Below are 23,073 nucleotides of genomic sequence, written 5' to 3'. Positions count from 1 at the left end.
CCGCCGCGCGCACGAGCTGCGCCTGCGGGCCCTGCTGGAGCAGGTAACCGGGGCCGCCCCGCCAGGCCAGCCCCTCCAGGCGGCGGGCTGAACACCGGGGCCCTGGCGCAAAGCGGCGCAGGCGGCAGTGGGGGAGAGCTGCACTGAACCGCCCGTGGGCGCGGGTCCGGCCTGAGGCCCCGCGAGTGAGCCTCCCCGGGCTGTTCTCCGCCCGGCTCGGGCACGGCCGGAGCGTCCCCGCACAGCCCCGTGAACATGCAGGCCTGCCGGGCCCCGCGGAGAGCCGGGGCGTTCCGCCCCAGCAGCTCTCACACTGGTTTTGCCGCCCTGTGTCGGTGGGCAGGGGCACGGCGCTCCCGCGGTGTCGGGCACAGTCCGGGCGAGGTGGCTCGGGAGAGCTCGGCTGGCTTTGCCGTAGGGGCAGACACCTTACGGAGCCCCAAAATGAAAGGCCACGTTTGGGAGTAAAAAAGGTTGCCTTTGGTTGTGCGTTTGCTGAGAAAGGCCCGGCAAACACTTAAAGAAATTTTATAAAACAGTAAGATACTAACATATTGTTACACGAGGTAAAAAATGATACTTGTAAGGTACCAAAACAATGTATTTCTTTGTCTCCGATGTACAGAAATCATTATCAATGAATTCTCGAATGTTTCAGTTCTTGAACATCCTTAGTCACGTCATCCACTGTTTCAAACTTAACTTTCATGCTACACTTCAGAAATGCATTAGTTTTACTGAATTCGTTTTACTGTTATTGGGGCATGCAAAAAAGGCCTCTGGACTGTTGAGCTGCTATAGCAGTGCTTCATGGGTTTATGGGTACCTTTCCTCTGAGGATTTTTTCTGCAGTTTGCAAAGATGAGTGCAGTTCTTAATGCAGTAAAGAGCACAAGAAAGAGCATGTCTCTGGTTGCAGGTTTTGACACATTATATTCTGTAAGTGGTTTCCTTACCTATTAGATAATAACTAGCAAGGAAAATATGCAGATAGGAAGATGTGTTACAAGTGAAACTGTATTTTCCTTCTGCTCATAAGTAATATTTTTGGTTCTATAATACCCAGTTACCTCTCTTTCATCCAGTTTTCTCTGTTGAATTCCTGTAGTAGTAGATTCCTGTCTAGAGAATACATCAAATAATCTATGGTCTTCTAGGGAGTAATTAACACGTATGTGCTGCAGTGGTTTTGTGTGTACCTTAAAGAACACTTGAAAGTGAAAAATATCCTGACTATTTTAATATCAGCATATGCTAATGTAATTGCACTTAATATATGGAAAAGTCATTATTTACCTTTTCTGTGAATACAGGTTCACAACATTAGATAATATAAAACAGCATAATGAAAATACAAACTGCTGTTGAGCGTGGGAAAGAAGGGTAACATTAATCAAACAAGTTGCATAAAGTTTTGTTCATTTTTAATTTCCAAGTTTCATAGTTACCTTTATATTATTATTACTAAGGGAAAATGTCCTGAAGATGGATGGGATGAAAGCACCATTGAACTGTTTCTTCATGAACTTGCTATAATGGATAGCAATAACTTTCTGGGCAACTGTGGTGTGGGTGAGAGGGAAGGAAGAGTGGCGTCAGGGCTCGTTGCCCGAAGACATTACAGGTACAAATTATTGGCAATTTGAATTATTCAGATTTATTATTAATGCTGTCAAATGGCATATTTTATCATGTCTTGTTATCTGAGACTTTGATAGCATTTGAGAAAAACAATATAATGCGATACTGAATTGATACAACTTTCTGTATTGAATTTTCATTAATAACTCATTGGAAAGTCTTGAAAGAAACAAAAATGTTTTGTCAGGGTTGTGTCCTGTATGCTGAACTGGTAGAAGCTTAAGATGTTGAGCTGACTGCATGCAAGGGAAGCAGAGATCTTCCTGTTTTAAAATAATCCATGCATTACTTGCCTCTTTTAACACTTTCCAGTTTTTTTATCTGTATATTATTAAATACTACTGCATATTGTAGTTGTAAAGTATCGAACGTTTCTAGTGAACAGCTATTGGTACTTTGTTATATTCATTAATATCTTTACAATGTGATTAGTTGATATGCACATGAAAACCCAGTCCATCTATAATAGATTTTATATGAAGTAAGGAGATCTATAAAGACAAGAAGAGCTTTTAATAGCTTGTAGCCCTTCTGACACTTGATGGGTATGTTGGATGCTATAATTCTAGAGGCTCTCCGTTAATTTCTTTATGAATGTATCTTTTTTGCGTAGAGTTCTGTGCTGAGTACCTTGCTGTAAGGTTTTATCTAACAGGAATGAAACAAAGTGAAATTTCCTGGAATGTTTCTCCTTAAAAGATTAACACAAAAGCATGTTAGAGACCAGAAATTTAGTAAGCTTTTACCATATGGAAGTTGAATTACTTAGGCTTAATGGCTTTCATAAGCCCTACAGTACCAGGAAAAATTAATGAAAAAAGCCAGTAATACATCAGTTTGGCTTTTTTTGTTTTCTGTACTGCTCTCTAGTCTAGGATATGCCTGGTGAGGGAGGTAGAGGGTCACACTGGGGAGAGTATCCGAGGAAGTATTGCTTTCTGACAGTGCTGGAGAAAGCATGCCCAGCTTCTGGCCAGAGAGTGCTTGGGCTGGCATTTAGCTACCGTAGGTCTGATGCAGCTCTGTCACCTGGCATCTCGCCTTCACCTGAGTGTCAGCAATAGCAAGGAAAGGCGTAGAGGCATCCTCCACTCAACTTATTTCTGCAATGAGTTTTACAGGTAACTTTGGGAGTGATGGAGGTAGCAGGAGATGGTTCTCAAGCTGTCTTTCCTTTCAGCTTAACAAATTCTAAGGGCCAGTCTTAGGGAGGATTGCTCCTTAGGAAGGAGTACTTATGTGCAGAAAAGAAAAAATAGTAGAGAAGAAAGAAAGCTATTAAGAACATAGCAACAGGAATGAGGGAAGAAAATATTTTTAATGGAGTGAGGATTACGTGCAAGTTTCAATTAATTATCAAGCTATTGTTGATTTCAACCTATAGCTTGAAATGGGGAAAAAAAATTTAAGCTGTAAAACTATGCTCCAAGAAGTTCCGAATTCCATACACTCGTCAGACTGCATTTCATTCTATTCCCAAGACAAAAACAGAATTAAAGCCATAAATAGATGTGCATTGTTACTAGCTTACTTGAGCAGCTGCTGCATTTCAGCCATGGGTAAAGTTAGTTCTGTAAGCTTATATTTTATAAATGATTTCAGGATCCTCCGCTCCTGAAAGGTGCTAAATAATATCCAACATTTATAAATGCAGTTTATAAACATAATTTATAAACAGAATGCAGAGAGAGATGGTATTGCATGATACATAATATTGCATAGTAGAATGAGGTAGATGAAGTGAAGATGAAGAAAAAGACGGGCAAAGTGATACATTAGCCTAAACGTCTTCCAGGACACTTTGTTGTAGTATATATTATTTCTTTGCCGTATGGAGGTGAAGCATTTGCCAGGGGAGTGTCTGTATAATACCACTATGCCTATGGTATGCTACACTATAGGCAACTGATTTCTGTTTTCCTTGGAGTTGTGTGTCTGAATATGTCAGCATTTATAATGCTAATTCAACAGACGTCAAGAAGTGCTGAGGTGTGCTTAAAAGGAAGCCTGCCAGATGCTGAAGGTGTTGCTACTATGGGTCTTCTCAAAGTTTCTGCTTGCATACTGGACCATTGTTAAATCTACTGTTAAAAAAAACCCCGACAGTTTTGTATGAATATATGTAGTTTGTTATAATGGAACTCATTATGGCACATATTGATGTTGCATTGGATACAGCATTTTCTGCAACTGTTATTCAAATTAAATTCTCTTCAGTCAGCAAGAATTATTGCTTTGGGATGTGAAAAAACTTGATGTATGTTTTCAACCTTTTTTGTTTAGGTTGATCCATGGAATTGGAAGGTCAGGTGATATTTCTGCAGTCCAGCCTAAAGCTGCAGGGTCTAGCCTTTTGAACAAACTTACTAATTCAGTAGTTCTGGATGTTATAAAGCTGGCTGGTAGGTGTAAAACTGAAAATATCTCTCATTTGTGGGGGCATGTCGTAGGTTCTTCATGTTAATTTCTGACTTGCTTTTTATGTGCAGGTGTCCGGACAGTGACCAATTGCTTTGTGGTTCCCATGGCAACTGGCATGAGTCTAACTCTGTGTTTTTTAACATTGCGGCACAAGAGGCCAAAGGCAAAATACATTATCTGGCCACGTATAGACCAGAAATCTTGCTTTAAATCAATGATAACTGCAGGTAAGAAGGAGCTGACTGATTACGCAGTGTGTTCTTCTAACAGATATAAAACTTAATCTAGCAGAGCAATCAGTTCATATGCTTGCAGTAAGATCTGGAAAAGGCCTAATGCATAGTAGTTCTAAGTGCTTTATTTCTACAATCCTGATTTCTAACATGCAATCACACGTATGAGTTTTCTTCTTAATGCCTTGTAAAATGTAGGCATATGCTGAGGTACAGAGGTGTATAAAGTAGTCAATAGAGACCACAATGCTAAGGAAGTTACAGTTCACTCGGAGTTAGATGCCTAATTTGCTGTCCTGAGAATTGTGTAAAACCAAGGCTCGTGGTTCAAATCTCTCTCTTAGATTTATGCAAAAAGCAAATGTTTCCTAGGAATTGTGATCAGAAGGTGGCAAGCTGTCTGATTTGCACATTCTTTTCTTTTAGAACATGGGAAGTGTTAGCTACCCTACTTGGTTTTAATCTTGCGGTGTTACCCAGCTCACTCAGGAAATTAGTTTGGTGCCTTTCTTAGTTCAAACCTTAATTTCTCTCAAATGGAATTTCTTGTTTACCAGACTGTAAGTAAGCTAAGGGTAGAAGTCTATCCCTGCACTGAAGCTGTCCCCTCCTGCAGCAGATGCATGGGATCAAGGAAAGGGCAAGTAAGGGAGACCGTAATTCCCCAGCTCAGTGCACGTACCTGCAGGTGGTGGCATAGATTCTGGTCCTAGTTCCTAGGACACATTTATTTTTTGCATAAAAGACTCATTAGATAAAAATGGATAAACAATTGGAAGCAGGGACTGGATTCTGTCCAGGTTAAGATGCAGAGGTGTTTAAAAGGAATCAGATCATAACAAATAGAACATATATATAAGAAAAGCGGGAGTGTTTTTGGAATATTATGCTCAATTTAGAACATCAAGCTAAGGAAACTACATTTATAATGGAGAAGGATGTGAGGAAATATAATTGATCTGTTAATTTTTTGAAAAGATAGCTATCACATAACGAATTAAAAGAATTATCAACTAAAAATAAGAGAGAAGCAGGTATCAGATATCTAACAACTATCCATTAAATGCAATCTCTGTCTTCTAGATCACTAATTGAAAACCAGACTAGGGCTAACAATGTCAATAAATCATTCTAGTCCAAGTTCTTCTGTAGAGTTTTGGCCTTTCCTGTCAGTGTTAAGGCATGGTGTTGAGCCATGAAGGAAAAATTCACATTGCTGCCGCCATGTTACACTGCTTTGGAAATCACTCTTTCCCTTTTCCCCTCCTCTTCTCCTTTACTTTCATTCAGTAAACTGAACGTATCTGTTTTTTAAGAAAGTAACAGTCGCTTCAGCTAGCATGATGTTTCTGCCATGCCACACCTGTTTGGGGAAGGGAATATATGGTTTCTAATGTTTTGTTCTGTAAACAAAACCTTTCTGACTTACTTATTTATAAGCTAGAAATTTGAGCAACTACCATGACAGGCTTCCCTCTTTAAGCGCTAGGTTAGGTCAACCATGCCTTTGTCTAGCTGAATCTTGAAAATCTTTGAGGATGGAGATTCCACAACTTCTCTGGATAGCAGTTCCAGTGCTGTGCTATACTCTGAATGAAAAAAAAGTTTTTCTTACTGTTTATTCTGAAGCTTTCAAGCCAACATTTGTCGCTGTTGCCTCTTGTATCCTACCCAGGAGAGTTTGGCTCTCTTGTCTTTGTAATTCCATTTCAGATCGTTGGGGGTTGCTATTAGTCTCCTTAGCCTCTTTAGGCTTGAAAAGTCTAGTTCTTACAGCCTTTCTTTCTAAGCTGTGTGCGCTATACCGCAACGATCTTGGTAGCCCTCTGATGGACCCTCTCTGGTTTTTCAGCATCTCTCCTGGGCAGCCCGTTCCAAAACTGCAAACATTCCAGCATTTAGAAGAAGGGGATAACTTCCTTTTTTCAAACGTTTCTTGTATGTGTCCTTGAGAAACAACCTTATGAGGTTCAGCTGTTGTACATCTTAAATACAAAGTTAAACTGGAAACTTAAAAAAATAGAATAAAAGACTTGGGAAATAGCTTGGGGTTTATGATATGACAAAGTTCACTTTCAAATAAGGTCAAATATAGACATTTTTATGTTTTAAGAAGTAATTTGGAAGTTTATAGATTGAATAAGGCAGAGGCTTATGATGAAAGCCAATTCATAATCCTTATTGCATTGCTACATCTAATGGCATCCTTTTTTAGAGAGGCTGTTTTAGTATTTTAATGTTTTACAAGAATGCCACTCAAACACTTTCTTTTTAATTGGGAGGGAAGAGGTTAATCTGTTTTTAAAACAATCTTCAAACCTGTTGCATGCAAAGAATGCAAGGTAAGCTTTTGTCTGGAGTCCAGTATTTCACAAGAGTATTGTAGTTTTATTGTACAATGCCCATATAGCTAAAAACAGTTTATGTATCTGTGTTCTTAATCCAAGTCTGAAAGAGTCTGTTAGAACAACAGAAGCCAGAAGATTTTTCAGATTTATACTGGAACTAAAAACACACAAGTAGTCAGAGATTTTATGATACACATTCAGGTCTTGCTTTTTTGGTCAGGTTTTGAGCCTGTGGTGATAGAAAATGTACTAGAAGGCGATGAGCTACGGACAGACATTGAAGCAGTGGAGGCTAAAATCAAGGCTCTTGGTGCTGAAAATATTCTTTGTGTGCATTCTACAACGTCTTGCTTTGCTCCAAGGGTACCTGATAGGTAAGTAGTCTTTGTAAGAAGTGTGTCGTTACTGTAAAACAAACAAACACCACCACAGTGGTGATAGAAAATGTACTAGAAGGCGATGAGCTACGGACAGACATTGAAGCAGTGGAGGCTAAAATCAAGGCTCTTGGTGCTGAAAATATTCTTTGTGTGCATTCTACAACGTCTTGCTTTGCTCCAAGGGTACCTGATAGGTAAGTAGTCTTTGTAAGAAGTGTGTCGTTACTGTAAAACAAACAAACACCACCACACCCCCCAAAAACCCCAACAAACAAAACCTCCATGTTTTGAATGTCTATCTTCCTAAAATTGCTTAATTACTGCACAATTAGTAAACAAACAAACACCACCACACCCCCCAAAAAAACCCCAACAAACAAAACCTCCATGTTTTGAATGTCTATCTTCCTAAAATTGCTTAATTACTGCCAACAATTAGTAAAGATACTTTAATCCCCTTGCTTAAGGAAAATGGCAGGTTGAAACAATGTTCCACTTTCAGAAAAGTATATTAAAAAAGTGAGAATAATGCAGAAGGTCTTCCTTCTGCCATATAATTGAGGTTAATGATGATCTCTTATGGTGAAATGAATGTTATTTTGGTAGTGGTTTTCTTATAATTTCATGGAAGTAGTAAAAGTAGACTTTCATAGAAACATAGTCCAGGAAATGTAGTTCCATAGCTAATGCCACATTTTAATATTACTGTTGCCTCTTCTACTCTTCTCCTCTAGCCCATGATGATGAATTTTCAGAGGCTGTTAATACAGTTTAAAAAAAAAAAAAGCTACAGCTACATTTAAAATCTTTGCTTGAGTTACTCTTTCCTGTATTATACTGATGTTTATAGGGCTAATTAAGATATACTGATACAAGGAAACTCTTGGAAGCATCTAGGGCAGATGTGCTGTATGAGTATAACATGATTTGCCCTGATGTAACTTGTCTTGGTTTGAACATTTCCTGCCTGATTGCATGATGCTGCTACTTCTTATTTCCAGCTGTTAAATCACCATTAAAAGAAGCTAAAAATACGTTGTATTCTCTCCTAATATTATGTGTCCATGTACATAACTTCCGTAGTTGCTACAAAGATGTCATTCAAGCACTAGCTGAAGCTGAGATGAGCATTACGGTTATGGATGGGAAATAGAGTATCTGAGACCTTATTTCAACGTGTAGCTTGGTTATGAAATACTTGAAAACTTCTCAATCTGAAAATGACATGTTGGAGTAGAGGTGGCCAAAGCATTTGGTATATTGAATCATTTGTCCAAAACGAGCACCATTGTTACTCGCAAAACCTGCTTTCTCTATTTGCTTATGAAAATAAGTATCAAGAAGCAAATTTGTTAAGTTTTGCAATTGAACAGGTATATTTTTATGGGCTTGTATGTACTACACTGAAGTATGAGATATTAGTAAGATGTCTTTTTTTTACATGGTTTTAAATGTAGTGTCTCAGTTGTTCCACTTTAATTGTTCTTAATTTATCACAAAATTGCAAAGACTTATGTTTAGAGTTCCTCTGCAGTGCATGCTTTTTTGTTAATTACTTTGTTATCTGGAAAATTTAGTTTAATATTTGCAAGTATAGGAAAGAAACATTGACTCTGAAACACAGCAAATAAAGATATGTTTCGCTCTGTTTTCCTACCTTTAAAAAAACCCCAGTATCATAGGTTAACCAGTTGCTAGAGGAAAGTTAAAACCATATAATTCTGTCAGAATACTATGAACATTGCTTGAAGTTGACTTGCAGATTTATTGGCTACCTTAAATCACAGCTATCAAAATTGAATGGTCTATTTTATAGCTTGGGTAAATGAATCTTTTCCTTATCTGCCTCCTCTTTTTGACATGCAATTGTTTTGTCCTCGGCAACTAAGAGATGAATTATTAGGTAGTGGCACTGTGTTATGATATACCATAGATATAGGAGGATTTGAACGCACTTTCTATTTAAAGGATACTGTCAACTATTGAAGGCCATAACATTCATCTTCCTACAGGAAGGAAAATCCCGTACAGCATTTCTGGAGGTTACCATTTTAAATGTCTTTTTTTAAATACCTTGCATTTGTAAGGCTTTGTTTCGTTGTGGTGGTGGTGTTTTAAAATTTTAAGTGGCTTAGGATTGTTAAAAGGTTAGGGTAAGAGTTTTATGCCTGTGTACCTATAGCTTTCCTTTGAAGTATTACTTAACTTTATGGGAATACTTCACTAGTGTATAAACCCCCTTCCTCAGAGAGACATCAGTTCTCAGGCAGTCTTTTACCTGCTGTTGCTGTGAGTTGTCTCTAAAACTACCATATTTAAGAGAACTAAAAGAAAAAAAGTGTCTTTTTCAGTTAGTTTATGTACTTTCAGAACCCTGTATCTTGTTACTTTCATCAATATTAGAAGAAAGAGCAAAGCTTTCTTTTTTATGAACTTTCACAAGCAGGAGAGAAAGAAAGAATAATCTGGAGAATACTTCTGTAAGTCCTATTTGTGACTTTTAAGAACTCAAGTAGTAGCCAAACTTACATTAATGCTTTATTTTTCTAATATGACTAGCAGCTCTTTTAATGGTTCATTTTAAGCCTTAGAAGCAGACAAGTGGTGTGCATAATTGTTTGCTTCCCTTGCATAATCACATATTCTTTTCAAACTGTAGCACTCTCATCCTATATTGTAATATGGATCTAATTGTTCAGTAGAGTATTTCTGGGAAAAGTAAAAAGACTTTTCAGTTTTCAGTACTTGTAGAAGCTAGCTTATTGCTCCTTTAAGTCTCAGGAGGTGAGAAAGGCAAACATACATAGCAGTACACCCTCTATGTTTCCAATTTGGTGAAGTTCTCTGCCTGCACTTGAAAAGAAGCCTGTGAGAGGGGAACTGTTTTATTTTGAGTCTCTGTGGAAGATGAGGAATGAGTCTGAGTAAGATCAGCAGATCAGAAGGCAAAAACTTTGCCCTGTGTAGTGTTATGTTTCCTGAAGTATTCTGTTAATGTTACATAGTTCAGGGTTCAGGATGTTGATAAATGTGAAAAATTACTGGACCTTCAGCTCCTGCCGAATATCTTGACTGTAGAAAATCAATGCATACGTTACACTACTGGTGTTTCCTAATCATTAAATACTTGTGGTTTCTTTAGGGATAACACAGCGATGATGATGTTTTCCTAAGGATTGAGGTTTAGAAAATTTAATCTGAGGTTTGCAGCTGAATTTTGCATTACAAAATGACACTAGGCAATGTAATAGAAATAGAATGCAAAGGAATGTCACCTCTTGGAAAATGTTTTCATACTCTGTCACATTTTATATGAACGTCAGTAAATTACAGCGAGAGGCTGTACAGAAAGAGATAGAATAAAAATGCATTGAAGGTTTAGAGTTTCCTGATTTTTTTTTTTTAAATAATATTACCTTTATAATCACTTTAAATTATTGTATATTACCTTATTTTTTCAAATAGATTTTATTTCTAAAATATATTCACAAGTTTGGGGGAAATCAAGAGCTTTTTTAAAAAATAGAGCATGATTGGAGTGCTTAGAAAAAGGGTACTAAGTACATGTATGTTTAAAATGCTGAAGACCCTTACCCAAAGTGACCTGTGCACCCATATAAATCCTGGTTTGACTGAAAAATCAGTCCAGGCTGAGCTCACTGTGATTTTGGGGATTTCTAAAGACAATTGAAGAGTTGTCTTCATTTCTGAGTAAACAGTTGAACAAAGTTTTAATTTGTTGATTACCACATTCAGGCATTTTAGGGCTCTCCATTCCTTTGAAGAATATCTTTTCTGTTAATCAGTTTATCTGAAATACGCAAGTGAGATTTCAGCCGAAGGGTTGAAATATTAGTTCTTTGAAAAAAACAGAAACATGTAAAGACTTACTGTTATATGATGCTTTTGATTCCCAAGACACATCTTGAAACTTCCATTAGGCCATTTTCAGGTTGAATATTAGAAGAAAAGGGAAAAAAGCATCAACAGCTAAAGCTCTGTTAGTTATCATTAAAGTAGAACAAAAAAATGCTTATGTTTGAAGCAGAATGATTTAGGAACTATTTACTGTGTTCCAGATGAAACTTTCAGTGAAGCATGAAAAATTTCAGCCCAGGTCAACAACTTGTAGTATATGTAAAAGCTGACAGAATTTTCTTCTTAACCTTTATAGCTTAAGGTGACAAGTGCTACCTTGAGGAACTAATCAAAAAAGTTTCTTTTCTCATTCTACCTCCTTGTAGACCTTTCAGTCTTTTAATGGTCTGATTTGTAACATGAGTTACAGTTATCAATGCTTCTCTAAATTACAATTTTGTCCTCATAGGCTGGAGGAACTGGCTGTGATTTGTGCTAATTATGACATTCCCCATGTTGTCAACAATGCGTATGGAGTTCAGTCTTCAAAATGTATGCATCTTATCCAGCAGGTAGGAGCTGTGTATTTCAAATAATAATTTGTTGAACAAGTAGAAATAAATCTCTGATTGTAGACAACACCAGCAAATTTTGTCAGATGTTTCACAGCTTTGAGACTAATCCCAAGCGTGTCTGATGTTTGAACAATTTTCTGAGAAAGCGGAGCAGGGGGAAATAGAACTTAAAAATAATATTTGTTATTTCTATTATGTGCTTTTTATGTAGTAAACCCAAATTTATTTAGGTTTTGTTTATGTTTGAGTGTCTTTCATAATGGAAAAATGTCCTTAATAAGCTTTCTTAAAATATTTCCTAAACTTGTTGAATAAAATAATGGATCATACTTGAAGAGGGATTAAGCCTTCAACAGAATGTGAGTTACAGATTTTAAATTGAAGGTACAAGATTCTACAGCAACACTTTGTAGATGTTGCCACTGTTAAAATATTGTTGGCACAGAGAACGGCTGAGGAAACTGGCTTAAGTTCAATGTTATGTTCGAAAACGTTTAATTTCTGTTGCTGTTTAGTTTGAAGAGGAGGTTGCTTAATATCTAAGACCAGCCATGAAACTTGTAATTCTTGCATTTTTGCTCATTGCAATGTACGTGCGCTGTTTCTTCAATATTTTCCTTTTCTCTCTGCCCATATCAAAAGAATAGGGGGATTTTTTTTTTAACAGGATCCAGGGAATCCTGAACTATTATGAATTTAAAATATGCTGGTCAGTTTTTTTTTTTCCTGGTTAAGAAGACATTATGTTATTAACTGGTCACAGACCAACTTGATATATAATTATGACAGGAATGTCATGTTGGTGTTTCTAAATCTTGAGAGACTGAAGGAATTTGACAAAACTTGAAGAGATGTGAAATAGAAAATGGCACACTTGTAATTCTTGCATTTTTGCTGATTGCAATGTACGTGCGCTGTTTCTTCAATATTTTTTTTCTCTCTGCCCATATCAAAAGAATAGGGGGATTTTTTTTTTAACAGGATCAGGGAATCCCTGAACTATTTTGCTTAATATCTAAGACCAGCCATGAAACTTGTAATTCTTGCATTTTTGCTCATTGCAATGTACGTGCGCTGTTTCTTCAATATTTCCCTTTTCTCTCTGCCCATATCAAAAGAATAGGGGGATTTTTTTTTTAACAGGATCCAGGGAATCCTGAACTATTATGAATTTAAAATATGCTGGTCAGTTTTTTTTTTTCCTGGTTAAGAAGACATTATGTTATTAACTGGTCACAGACCAACTTGATATATAATTATGACAGGAATGTCATGTTGGTGTTTCTAAATCTTGAGAGACTGAAGGAATTTGACAAAACTTGAAGAGATGTGAAATAGAAAATGGCATATGCTTTATTTGTAATGTACTTGGTATGTGTTTATTGTATTTAATTTGCACAAGTTTAGTGAAATTCTAACATGAAGCGGGCTGTGGAATTGCTGAGTTTTACTGTGTGAGATGTATCTAATGATAATCTTTTCAGACTATAAAGCTACAAATAGAAGGGTTATTGTGTTGGTTTCTGTGTTTTTTCTTGGCTTCTTGATAGGTTGTTTGGGGGGGGTTGTTTGTTCTTTGGTTATGCAAATGTATACATTTGAGCTCTGATTTGTTTCACATTTATTTACAAAAATGTATTTCCTGCGATAGAAAATGTACGGTCTATGAGGAAGTAGTTATTAATGCTTAGGAATATGTACATGCTGAGCACAGTGTGAACAGAACTTGCAAGGGTATCACAGGAAAGAGCTTTTGAGACCATTTCATTTGTCATGCTTTTCCTCTGGTGGTCTCCTGTCAATTAAATCAAATGATAGCTGCTGGCTTTCATCTTCCCATCAAAAACTGACAAACTCAAGAGTGCTTCTTCCCATCTCCCAAGCACTAAGCTATTAAAACATAGAAATAATAACTGTGGTTTAGTTGGATGTGCTTCTTTCACTCTTTTTGCCATAGCTATTAACTGTTTCTATTTCTTGGTTTTAGTATGTAGTACTTTGATATGTATGTATTTGAATATACTTTAATGTGTATGTTCTTTAATATACTTCTCAGGTTCTGTTATGCTGCATACTTTTTAATTGTACAGTTCACAGTAGCATATTACCCAAATTGAAGATGTACTGCAGAATCTACATTTTTTCCTTTAAGAATATCTGAGTGGCTAGGTATAAGGATGCTTTGTTTTCTGGGAATAGGGGAAATTGCTATAGGAAGTTATCTGGATCTTGGTCTTGCAAGCAGCCTTATAAGAAGGAGTGCTGTCACAGCCCACTTGTTTTAATGCAAATTTATATGTGTATCAACAAAATCTTCTTTGCTAACGAAGCATTAACCTGTAGCCCTTTACTGTGAGAATCTGTGAAATGTTTTGGGTTGTACAGTTTTAACTGTATAATCCCCATTAAATTCCAAGGGTTTTCTTTTTGGTTGTTGTTGAAATTAAGCTACACTTAGCCTTGCAGGAGCTAAAATCAATATTTTAAATCACAGCAAAATAGGAATTTGTAAAGTACTATGTAAGCAGACAATAGTAATGAGCAATGCTAAGAAAAAGTAATACTATGATTTTTAATTTTCATCACAAATACAGCATCTGAGAGTTTCAGGAATTATATTTATTTGTTACATTGCTGTGTAATTATGATGCTATCACGTTTCCTTTTTCCTAATGTGTGCTGTGGATTTTTTTTTTTGTTGTTCCTTTTTGATAAAGGGTGCTCGAGTAGGCAGAATAGATGCTTTTGTTCAGAGCTTGGACAAAAATTTTATGGTTCCAGTAGGTGGTGCTATCATTGCTGGCTTCAATGAGTCCTTCATTCAGGAGATCAGCAAAATGTATCCAGGTAAGTAGTTCATGGACTGATTTCATCCATACAAAATAACTGTAGAAAACTTGATTATCAGCTTTCTTTCACATAAAATTTGTTTTTGGCAATTTAATCTGTATTTTTTTTTTTTTCAGGAAGAGCATCTGCGTCTCCTTCTTTAGATGTCCTCATTACACTTCTGTCTCTAGGTGCCAGTGGTTACAAACAGTTACTGAAAGAGAGAAAGGTAAGCTTTTTGGCAAGCAGCACTTTCTTGAAGCCAGCTGTTAACAAAGTCTTGTTGCAAAACTGCTTTGTGTAGTAAATCCAGTTTCTGTCTAGAATGCCATTGAATTTCTTCTGAGCTCACAGCTCTGAATCTGGAAAGGCAAGATGATATAATTACTTCTTGGCCAAATGGTGCTCATGAGTAAGCATGATTTCCATGTTGTTTTCCAAACCAGAAAGCTAAACTGAGGTCCTGTACTATCTTGTACAGTATTCATATTTGTTGTTCTAAAGTGTGACTAATACAGTAGAATTTTGCCCACAAAAGCTTAATCTGAGAAGTACTGTGCTGTGTTATCACGGTCGCGCGGCTTCCAGGACTACAGCATGAGATCGGACACTCAGAGGTAACCCAGGGGTCTCTGCTCTTCTTCATTTGGCCCTATTGTGCCTTTGTGCTATGATAGTGTTTAATTAAATGTTTGTGTACCACATTCTCTGGAGAATCACAGCTTCTGGTTAGGTTGTAAATACTGTGCATGGCCACAAAAAGAGAAGAATACTGTCATTTAAGGTGTTCATCTAGATACAGAGCTAGGTTTCTTCTCTGCCTCTCACAGACTTTGTTTTACGTTGGCTATAACCGCATTGCACAAACATTCAAGTGGTCTAAGGTTGGAACCTGTACATCTTCAGTTGTCCTTAATTCTGGACATAATACAGGCCTGATTTTGCTACCTTAATATATAAACACAGAGGATTCTTTTTGTAGAGGGTTTTAGGAAATGCTGTGAATTAAGTACTGTTAAGTTAATAGTTTTAAATCATGCATGATCTGTTCCATTATTTTATTTAGAAACTACATTCCAGTTCTTTCCTGCTGTCAGCTTGCTGATGCCTTTGATTACCTGGCAGGGTAATAGTGCTGGATGCTGTGACTTGTTCCTAGCTGCTTGTAGGGGCATCCAGAAATTCTATACTGGAATTGAGATCCCATAGGAGTAGCTAGACTATAGAAAACCAAACCAGCTTAGTGGCCTTACAAGGACTAAGAAGTGATCTGTGCAACTGAAGTGAAAACGTGGCTTATGAAACACTGAAAGCAGTTACCATTTTTGCCACTATTGCAATACAGTTTCTAACGTTTTATTCTGGACTGTTGTACGTATTGCCATGCATGGTTTGTGTCTTCATTAAAAGCAAATTGTATTTTTCCCCCTTCACTCTCATCTCCAAAAAACTCTCAAGTGAATTTATCGTGTCTTCTGCAAAACTGATTTTGATGTTACGTTTACACTGGTAAGAGATACATAATGGGAGGTATAAATATTCTCCAAGTCATAAATAATAATTCTTTCATAAATAAAATGTCTTAATGAATAGCTGTGTATTTTGAGTCATGTCACTTTCTTGGAAGTAGAATTCTAAAGTGAATAAAGCATTATATTTTTACAACTTCAGGTCTTTTTATTTCAAATGTGAGTATACTCTATAAACACAGCCTTATATATGGCATAAATACGTTTCTGTTATTGGATTTGCTGTAGAAATAGAAACCTTTTTTTGCTTAAATCTGTTTGTTCCTGAATTGTAAAAATGTAATAGTGATAGTTTATTGCCTGTGCTCTGTGAAAGCAGAGGCAGAGCTATTACGCTCCCAGCAGGAGCTATTTATAGCTTGACATTGGGTACTCCTTTCTATATCAGTGCAGCTACACCTACTCACACAAAAAGTCAGCTATAAAAAAACTCCAAGGGTTTTTTTTTTTTTTCTTTCTCTTTTTACCTTATCCTTATTCACATGAGTGTTACTTCAGGTTGTTTGAGCTCAAGCCAGAAAGACCAGAATATTACTGAGAAGAGATTAATCTCACACAACCAAGGAAAGAAATAGCCTGCCCAGTTTTCCTTTTACACAGGTGAACTGTTTAATATAGGAAGGGAAGAGATTATGTGAGGGAGAGGAACATGTATGTGGAGTGGGATTTTCTGACAAGCTGACAGTCATGTAGTGTGCAGTTGTCCAAGAGTATGAGACTATATGTTATGATATGAAAGAGTAAAATGGTGCAATGGATCTGAGGACAGAAGAGCAAGGGAGTAACACACATGCTGTCCAAGCGTCTGAATAAAGGTGACCATATATGAAAGCTTAATAAGGAGTGTTTTCAACAGTCATATTTAGCCTTGATGTTTCCAGAGTAAGGATGGAAGAAGACCACCAAAGGTAATGTTTTCTCCCTTGCTCTAAATTTTCAGTATTCCTTTTTATATGTTTATGTAGTGTTTAGAACAGTGGTTTTCTGATCTCAGTAGGGGATTCTAGGTCCTTTTGTAATGCAGATAATGGCAGCTGATCCATAGTCAAATTTGTTAATATCTGTGCATTTAAAGAACTCATAATATTATGTAAAAGTTATATTTTTGTAGTGACTCCTTTGATTTCCTCAGTACGGGTTATGTTGTGTCCCATATTCTGCATCACCAGGTCTTAAAACTCTTTATTTTCATGTATGTATTTGTGTCTGAACCAGGCCACATGTAGCAAATATAGTGGTTACACTGTGTAATAGCATAAACAGTAGACTTCAGTTGTCACCTCAGAATTGATGGAGAGCAAGGACCCTACATTCAGGGTTTACATTCAGGACCCTACATATCAGGTTTAATACCTCTTAACTATTTTCCAGTGTGGTCCATTTAATCCATTTAACTAGTTATTATACTGGTATTATTGAAGAGGTGATGGTGCCATTTTGTTTTCAGCAGTTATGGATTTCCTCATTAGACTTTCCTTGACAATCTAATGATCCAGATAATTCTGATTTTCTTAAATGTATTTCTGTGTTACTTGGGACATGATGGAGCTTTTTATATTTGTATCCATCTGTCTGTATACTTTCTAAGAGTGATTAACTGGAGTCATTATGTCCTTATGGAGTATGAATGTAAATTATTCAAAATCACACTGAGTGGGAGGAAATTGTTTGGTTTTTACAATTCAGTAAAATACTGGGTTTACATTTTATGGTTTATCATTGATGTAATTATTCTGAAAGGAATAAATTATTTGTACAGTTCAGTGTGAGTTTATATTGCTGCTCTACTCATGATTGAATTTAAGAATAAGAGAAAAGCCATTTAATGCTGGATATTAAAAATGTAAAAATCAAATATTCTTACAACAAGACAGACATTTGTCACTCCTCTCTCTACTTGTCTAGTCACTTTGCCACACTGTAGTTTGTCAAACGTGTGGGAATATTGCAGGATTTTCCTCGTGTGAAGTATGTGGAACCATATTCAAATTGTAGACTGGCTGGAGGCAAGATAGTTTAACTGAATGTAATCATTATCTCAAATAGTGGTGGGTAGTTAAACACGTGCCAAGTATGAATGGAAGCTTCGAAGAGGCCTACATACTCAAAGCATGTATTGGAGAGGTATCGCCCACAAGAAGCCTGATCTCAGGGTTTTGCAAGTGCTGAAGAGAAAATGTGTTGATCAGCGTTGTTAAGAAAGACCTTTTAAAAAAAAATATGAGTATGGTGATTGTCAGCATTAGCGTTACAATATCAGGTTGGCAACAAGACTTACAAAATTCTTGATCTTGCAATGCAGGAGAATCTGTATTATGAGGGTATGTGGTATATGTAGGTATCACACACATACATGGACAGTTTCTATCGTGTCTGGCTGCATTTCAAGAAAGTAAGCCTTCTACTGGGGTTCTCTGGGGTGTGCACTAACAGGTCTCCATGCTCAGCACAGCAGCCTCTCTTTATCTGCATGGTGTGCCAAGTGGTCTGATCAGATCACAGGTCAGATGCAGCTGGTCAGTCTGATACGCAAAGCAGAAGAGGCTATGATGGGTGCATTATAAACAGCTGCTACTGCAAAGTAATTTAAGATGGGACCAGATCAGTCTCAGGTACAGCATATGAGAGTTGGCGGTCTGCATCTAGTGCAAAGAGGTTGTAAAATTACTCTTCTGCAGTGTGTTCTTCAGTGCCATGAACAGCTATATGGCTGTTCTCTGAGGACAACTCGTCTTTTCAGATGAGAGGAGGGCAGAGTATTACAGACTCAGAGCATAAGCCAGCTGGGTGGTTAGAACCAGCTAGGATAGTTTCAATCACATGTGAGAAGTCTTCTGGCATTCATCAGTTGTCTCTCTGTCACCTGATATGGAACTAATGGCATATTTAGTACCCCCATCTTCTGCTTTTTCTCTGGAGTTACTGGCTTTTTCCTTCCTTGTTTCCCTCTAGTTATTTTCATTTGGAAGAACAATAGTGCCTATCACAACAGAGCAACAAATGAAGAGTCACCCATATTAGTGTAGGTTCTAGTAAAAAATAGTTTTATAATGTAAATACAGTATGATTCAAATATTTTAAATAATTGTTACAAAAATTCTTGAAAATATTTTTGTATACATATGTGGAAGTAGGCCATTTTGCTCAAATAATCGAGTCATTTGGCACATTGGACTCAAACACCATTATTGACTTGTTCTTTAGGTGCTAGAAAGACCAAAAGAAGTGCAATACATTTTCACATAGTTTAGTATTCGTTTCACTAGCCTGGTGAGGTTTGGGATAAGTTTCTAAGGGGAAAAAGTAAATTAAATAATGAAACTTAACTGACATTTAGTGCTTGGGTTGTTCAATGCAACTTTAGCATAATAGAGAAAACTTGAGTGCCTACCACAGAAGATCAATTGTGTAAGAGCTCATTGGTATATAATTGCTTAGGGTGCTTATAAATTTTCCACATAACAGAAATATTTTATAATAGAGGTTGGTTATAGATGTGACCTCACAAAAATACTGCTTTTTTCCTTTTTTTGGAAAGGCCGTTAATCTATTCTGTAACAAACTGCTTAACTTCTGAAACTATAAAATATCTAGAGGGCTTCCAATGGAAAGATGTAAAATAGTGTCATTCATAAAAATAAGAAGTTCTGAGTTTGTGTTCTGGTAGCTTCAGTCAAACAGATGAAATACATACTTGGATTTTTTTTGGCCATCTTTCCATTCTCCCTTGTTTTAACAAATTCCTGTGTATGTAAAGGCTCATCTAGTAACCTAGGTATTTGATCTTAATTTAATGTAATACATTTATACAGTGGGTAACCGGTTATACTAACTTGTAGTCCTTTCAGTAATAAATACTGTAAGAGATGCAATAGAGAATTCCCTAGTTACACCATGCAAAAATTAATTACTTGGGAATTTCTTCCTGTTCCAGGTTTTTCTCAGTACTAATTTCACCAATAATATCTCCATAGTAGACACAATTTATGTACACTTCTGTAGTACTTTGCTTCAGTTGTAGAAGTAAATAGCCAGCAGAGGGAGCACAAATTAATTTATGATTTGAATTCCAAAAAAATACTAATAAAATGGCTAACACATTGGTGATGCTCATTGTGGAAAGCAAATAACAAATGAGTAATGTGTTTATATTCAGTGAGGGACCAGAAGGAAGGCAAAAGTGCCTGAACATTTGAAACACAAATGTTTTTCAACTTCTGCAAGTGAACTGTAAATAAACTCTGATTAATTGAAACCATAAAATCACTTGATTTACAAATGCCTCTGAAAAATAATGATTTTTCACAAGTTTCAAGTTCTGATAATTACCCATAGATGCTTCCCAAAATTTTTGTTCTTGTTCCAAATATTACAGAAGCTTTATGCTCTTGTTGATAGTTGACTCAATAGCCTAATTCATTTAGTAACATGGTACTTTTTCCTCTCTGGCTGAATTTGTTCTATGGCATTGGGAAGAACAGGTCAGGAGCTGTGTTCGTTTGGTCACTCATGAAGTGAGACTGGGTTCACTGCAGTGGCTCAAGAAAAGCAGCTGTAGTATTCTTCTAACTTAGCTACCACAAAGCTCATTTGGCTTCATAAGACCTTTGGGAGGTTCTGCTCAAAAACATAATTTTGATTACGAGCTATAATTTGTATCTGTCAGAGTGCAGAGGTCAGAACAGGATACTGGTCTACAAACAGAAGAGGCAACTCTATTTAAAGAATGAGAAATCACTTGTCAGGTCCAGAAATTGATGAGGCTGCTTAAACAGGCAGTCACATTGAAGCAGATGAGCAGCACAATCTTTATGGCCAGAAAGAGGAAAAATCTGGTGTGTAGTATCTTTTAAAAAGACTACCCAGTATCTGTATCTTTTTGCTATTTTTAATGAGAGGCTAAGCATTAAAAAGGATGGAAGAGACGCCAAAGGCTACAGTAAGAAGAATGGTGTTTATTCTCACTCTGTCCATAAGTGTTTTGAGCTGAAATAGAGGAAGATATTAAACTCAGGAAGACCATGAGCCATTATCATAGATTACTAGTGGGGAAGAGGGAGGAAATAAAATAGGGATGAAGTAAGAGAAGCAGCCTTTTATGTGCAGTGTGACTTGTATCTGAGCCAAAGCATTTATGAATCTCAGTTTTATGACACTTTCATAATAAAGGTGCAATCTAATTAAGTGATAGCAGAAATTCAGATATCTCCATTCCTTTAGTAGGCTTGCGCAGCGGGGGTTGGTCCCAGGAAGAGGACTGGCTACACAATAGAGCTGAGTATTCAGGAGAGTATCTATTGTGTGAAACAAAATACATTCAAATGTGTACTCATAGCCTTCTCCTTAAGAGACTGTATTGCCATGCTCATACAGAAAAAGAAGTCTGTGCGCTAGTGGTAATTGTGATTGTGTGATAGGTGGTAACAAAATGCACTGCTTTTAGTCTGGAATGTATTAATAGAGAGAAAATAAATTAAGGAGCAATTTGCCATAACATGGCCATCTGTGATGGTAACAGTTCATTCTTTGTGGCTCAGGGGGGGCTAGGCTGGGGGGAAGCTCTTGCAGGAGTGGGGTGGGGTAAGACCTGCTGTGCAGTGGGAATCTCTTCAAGATTTTACCTCCCTAGTTTTCAGGGCCACAGAGGGAATGACTGACATCCCAAGCACATATATTAGACCAGGTAGAGAGCTTTGTACCAGCTTGAGGGGGAAGAGGAGTGTTCAGGAAACGGAGCTGTTCCTTTATAGATTTCAGAGAATTGTCTGGTCCCCTTACTTGGTACACATGAAAAGAGGATCAGCTGGGCACCTGTAGGATATAATGGAGACTTAACAGTTTTGTGAAATAGGTACTATTTTCTCTCTTTGATAGCTAATAACAAAAATATTGCATCTTTTTTTCCAGGAGATGTTTTCCTATCTTTCAAGTGAGCTGAAGAAGCTGGCAGATATCCACAAGGAGAGACTGTTAGACACACCACATAATCCCATTTCCTTAGGTAATTGTTGGTTTTTAGCTTTAAAAAAAAATTCTAATATATTGTGCATTCATAATGCACTTTCACATACAGTTCCTATATATTAAACATTGTTCACTACACTCCATTAAATTGTTCTTAGGCTGAGATGAAACCATTGAACCTAATAAGGTAACCTACTATAAAAGTAGAGTAGTGACTTGGGCCCTTTATTTTTTTTTTACAAAATTGCTCCTGTCCAACATACTCATTTATTGTAATCAAGGCAGACAGATTATGTTAGCGTGTAGTAATACTTTATAAATAAGTAGATTTAAAAATAAATTAAGGTATAATTATTTTACCCATCATCTTATAGTGCTGTAAAAGAGATTATGGAATTCCTACTCAAGATATTTGTTCTGACCAAAAATTCTGCTGAACACCAAAGTAATATTGCCTACCTGTGCACAATCTCTGCCTTACATATACAGTCTAACTGAAGAAGTAATATATGACAGCTTGTGGGAAAATTAAAAACGATGAAATGTAGTAGTAGTATTTATTTTTTTCTTTGTATGTGAACACAAATATTTGGCTAGATTTTTATTGTTGGAAAACAGCTTGTCTTCTGTGGTTCTTCTTTGGAGAAAAAGAAGCTTTGTAGTAGTTTTAACCTGACCTTTTGTTACTTTAGCCATGTCACTGAAGAATCTAGATGAAAATAATGATGCTGCTGTTACCCAGCTTGGATCTATGCTTTTCACAAGACAGGTTTCTGGAGCAAGGTGAGGATGCTATGAATTTGAAAAACTTGGGGGGTTGTATTAGCATACACTTTATGAAATCCTATAATATTTATTTTGTACCAATTGTCTCATGATTACAGATTACAGTCTGACAATAACGAGTCAGAGAGTAATACACCCTTCTTCATCACTGTCATCTACTAATAATGCCTACCTGCCTGAGTTAGCAATGAGGTCCTCTTTGTTAGCTTTGGTAGGCTAAATAGATAATCTATGCCCGTTTGATTTAGTGTCATTATTCCATAGCACCCCTTGGTTTCATTTAGTTTTCCAGCTGTTGTCTGATCTTATAGTTAAGTTGTAAGCTACTTAGGGAAGATCTTTGTTTTGTTTATTGCAGCACAAATATGGTTGTGCTGGATGTCAGGGGAATAAGCTTTTAATACCCTACATAGCTTTTTGTCATAAGGAAGAAAATCCTGCTTTCCGGAACTAACTGTGTTTAAAAAAAAAAAAAAAAAAAAAAAAAAAAAAAAAAAAAAAAAAAAAAA

The 23,073-nt window shown here is 36.8% G+C and overlaps 1 protein-coding gene across 1 annotated transcript in view; it reads left to right on the top strand.

Moving 5' to 3' along the window:
- The first annotated feature begins 6 nt into the window (after positions 1-6).
- Positions 7-23,073, top strand: part of SEPSECS (Sep (O-phosphoserine) tRNA:Sec (selenocysteine) tRNA synthase) — a 25,859-nt gene continuing 2,792 nt past the window's right edge. Inside the window, exons 1-10 of the mRNA XM_019470213.1 lie at positions 7-43; positions 1,470-1,624; positions 3,925-4,043; positions 4,131-4,289; positions 6,864-7,017; positions 11,351-11,453; positions 14,174-14,303; positions 14,423-14,514; positions 21,722-21,815; positions 22,471-22,561. Coding sequence (XP_019325758.1) covers positions 1,536-1,624; positions 3,925-4,043; positions 4,131-4,289; positions 6,864-7,017; positions 11,351-11,453; positions 14,174-14,303; positions 14,423-14,514; positions 21,722-21,815; positions 22,471-22,561 — 1,031 coding nt within the window. The 5' untranslated portion in view covers positions 7-43; positions 1,470-1,535. The remainder of the gene's footprint in view (positions 44-1,469; positions 1,625-3,924; positions 4,044-4,130; positions 4,290-6,863; positions 7,018-11,350; positions 11,454-14,173; positions 14,304-14,422; positions 14,515-21,721; positions 21,816-22,470; positions 22,562-23,073) is intronic.

This window comes from Aptenodytes forsteri, unplaced genomic scaffold (genome assembly GCF_000699145.1).
Source record: "Aptenodytes forsteri isolate BGI_AS27 unplaced genomic scaffold, ASM69914v1 Scaffold333, whole genome shotgun sequence".
NCBI lineage: Eukaryota > Metazoa > Chordata > Aves > Sphenisciformes > Spheniscidae > Aptenodytes > Aptenodytes forsteri.
Note: the sequence above shows the minus strand (reverse complement) of the source record. Positions and strands in the feature narration are given on the sequence as shown.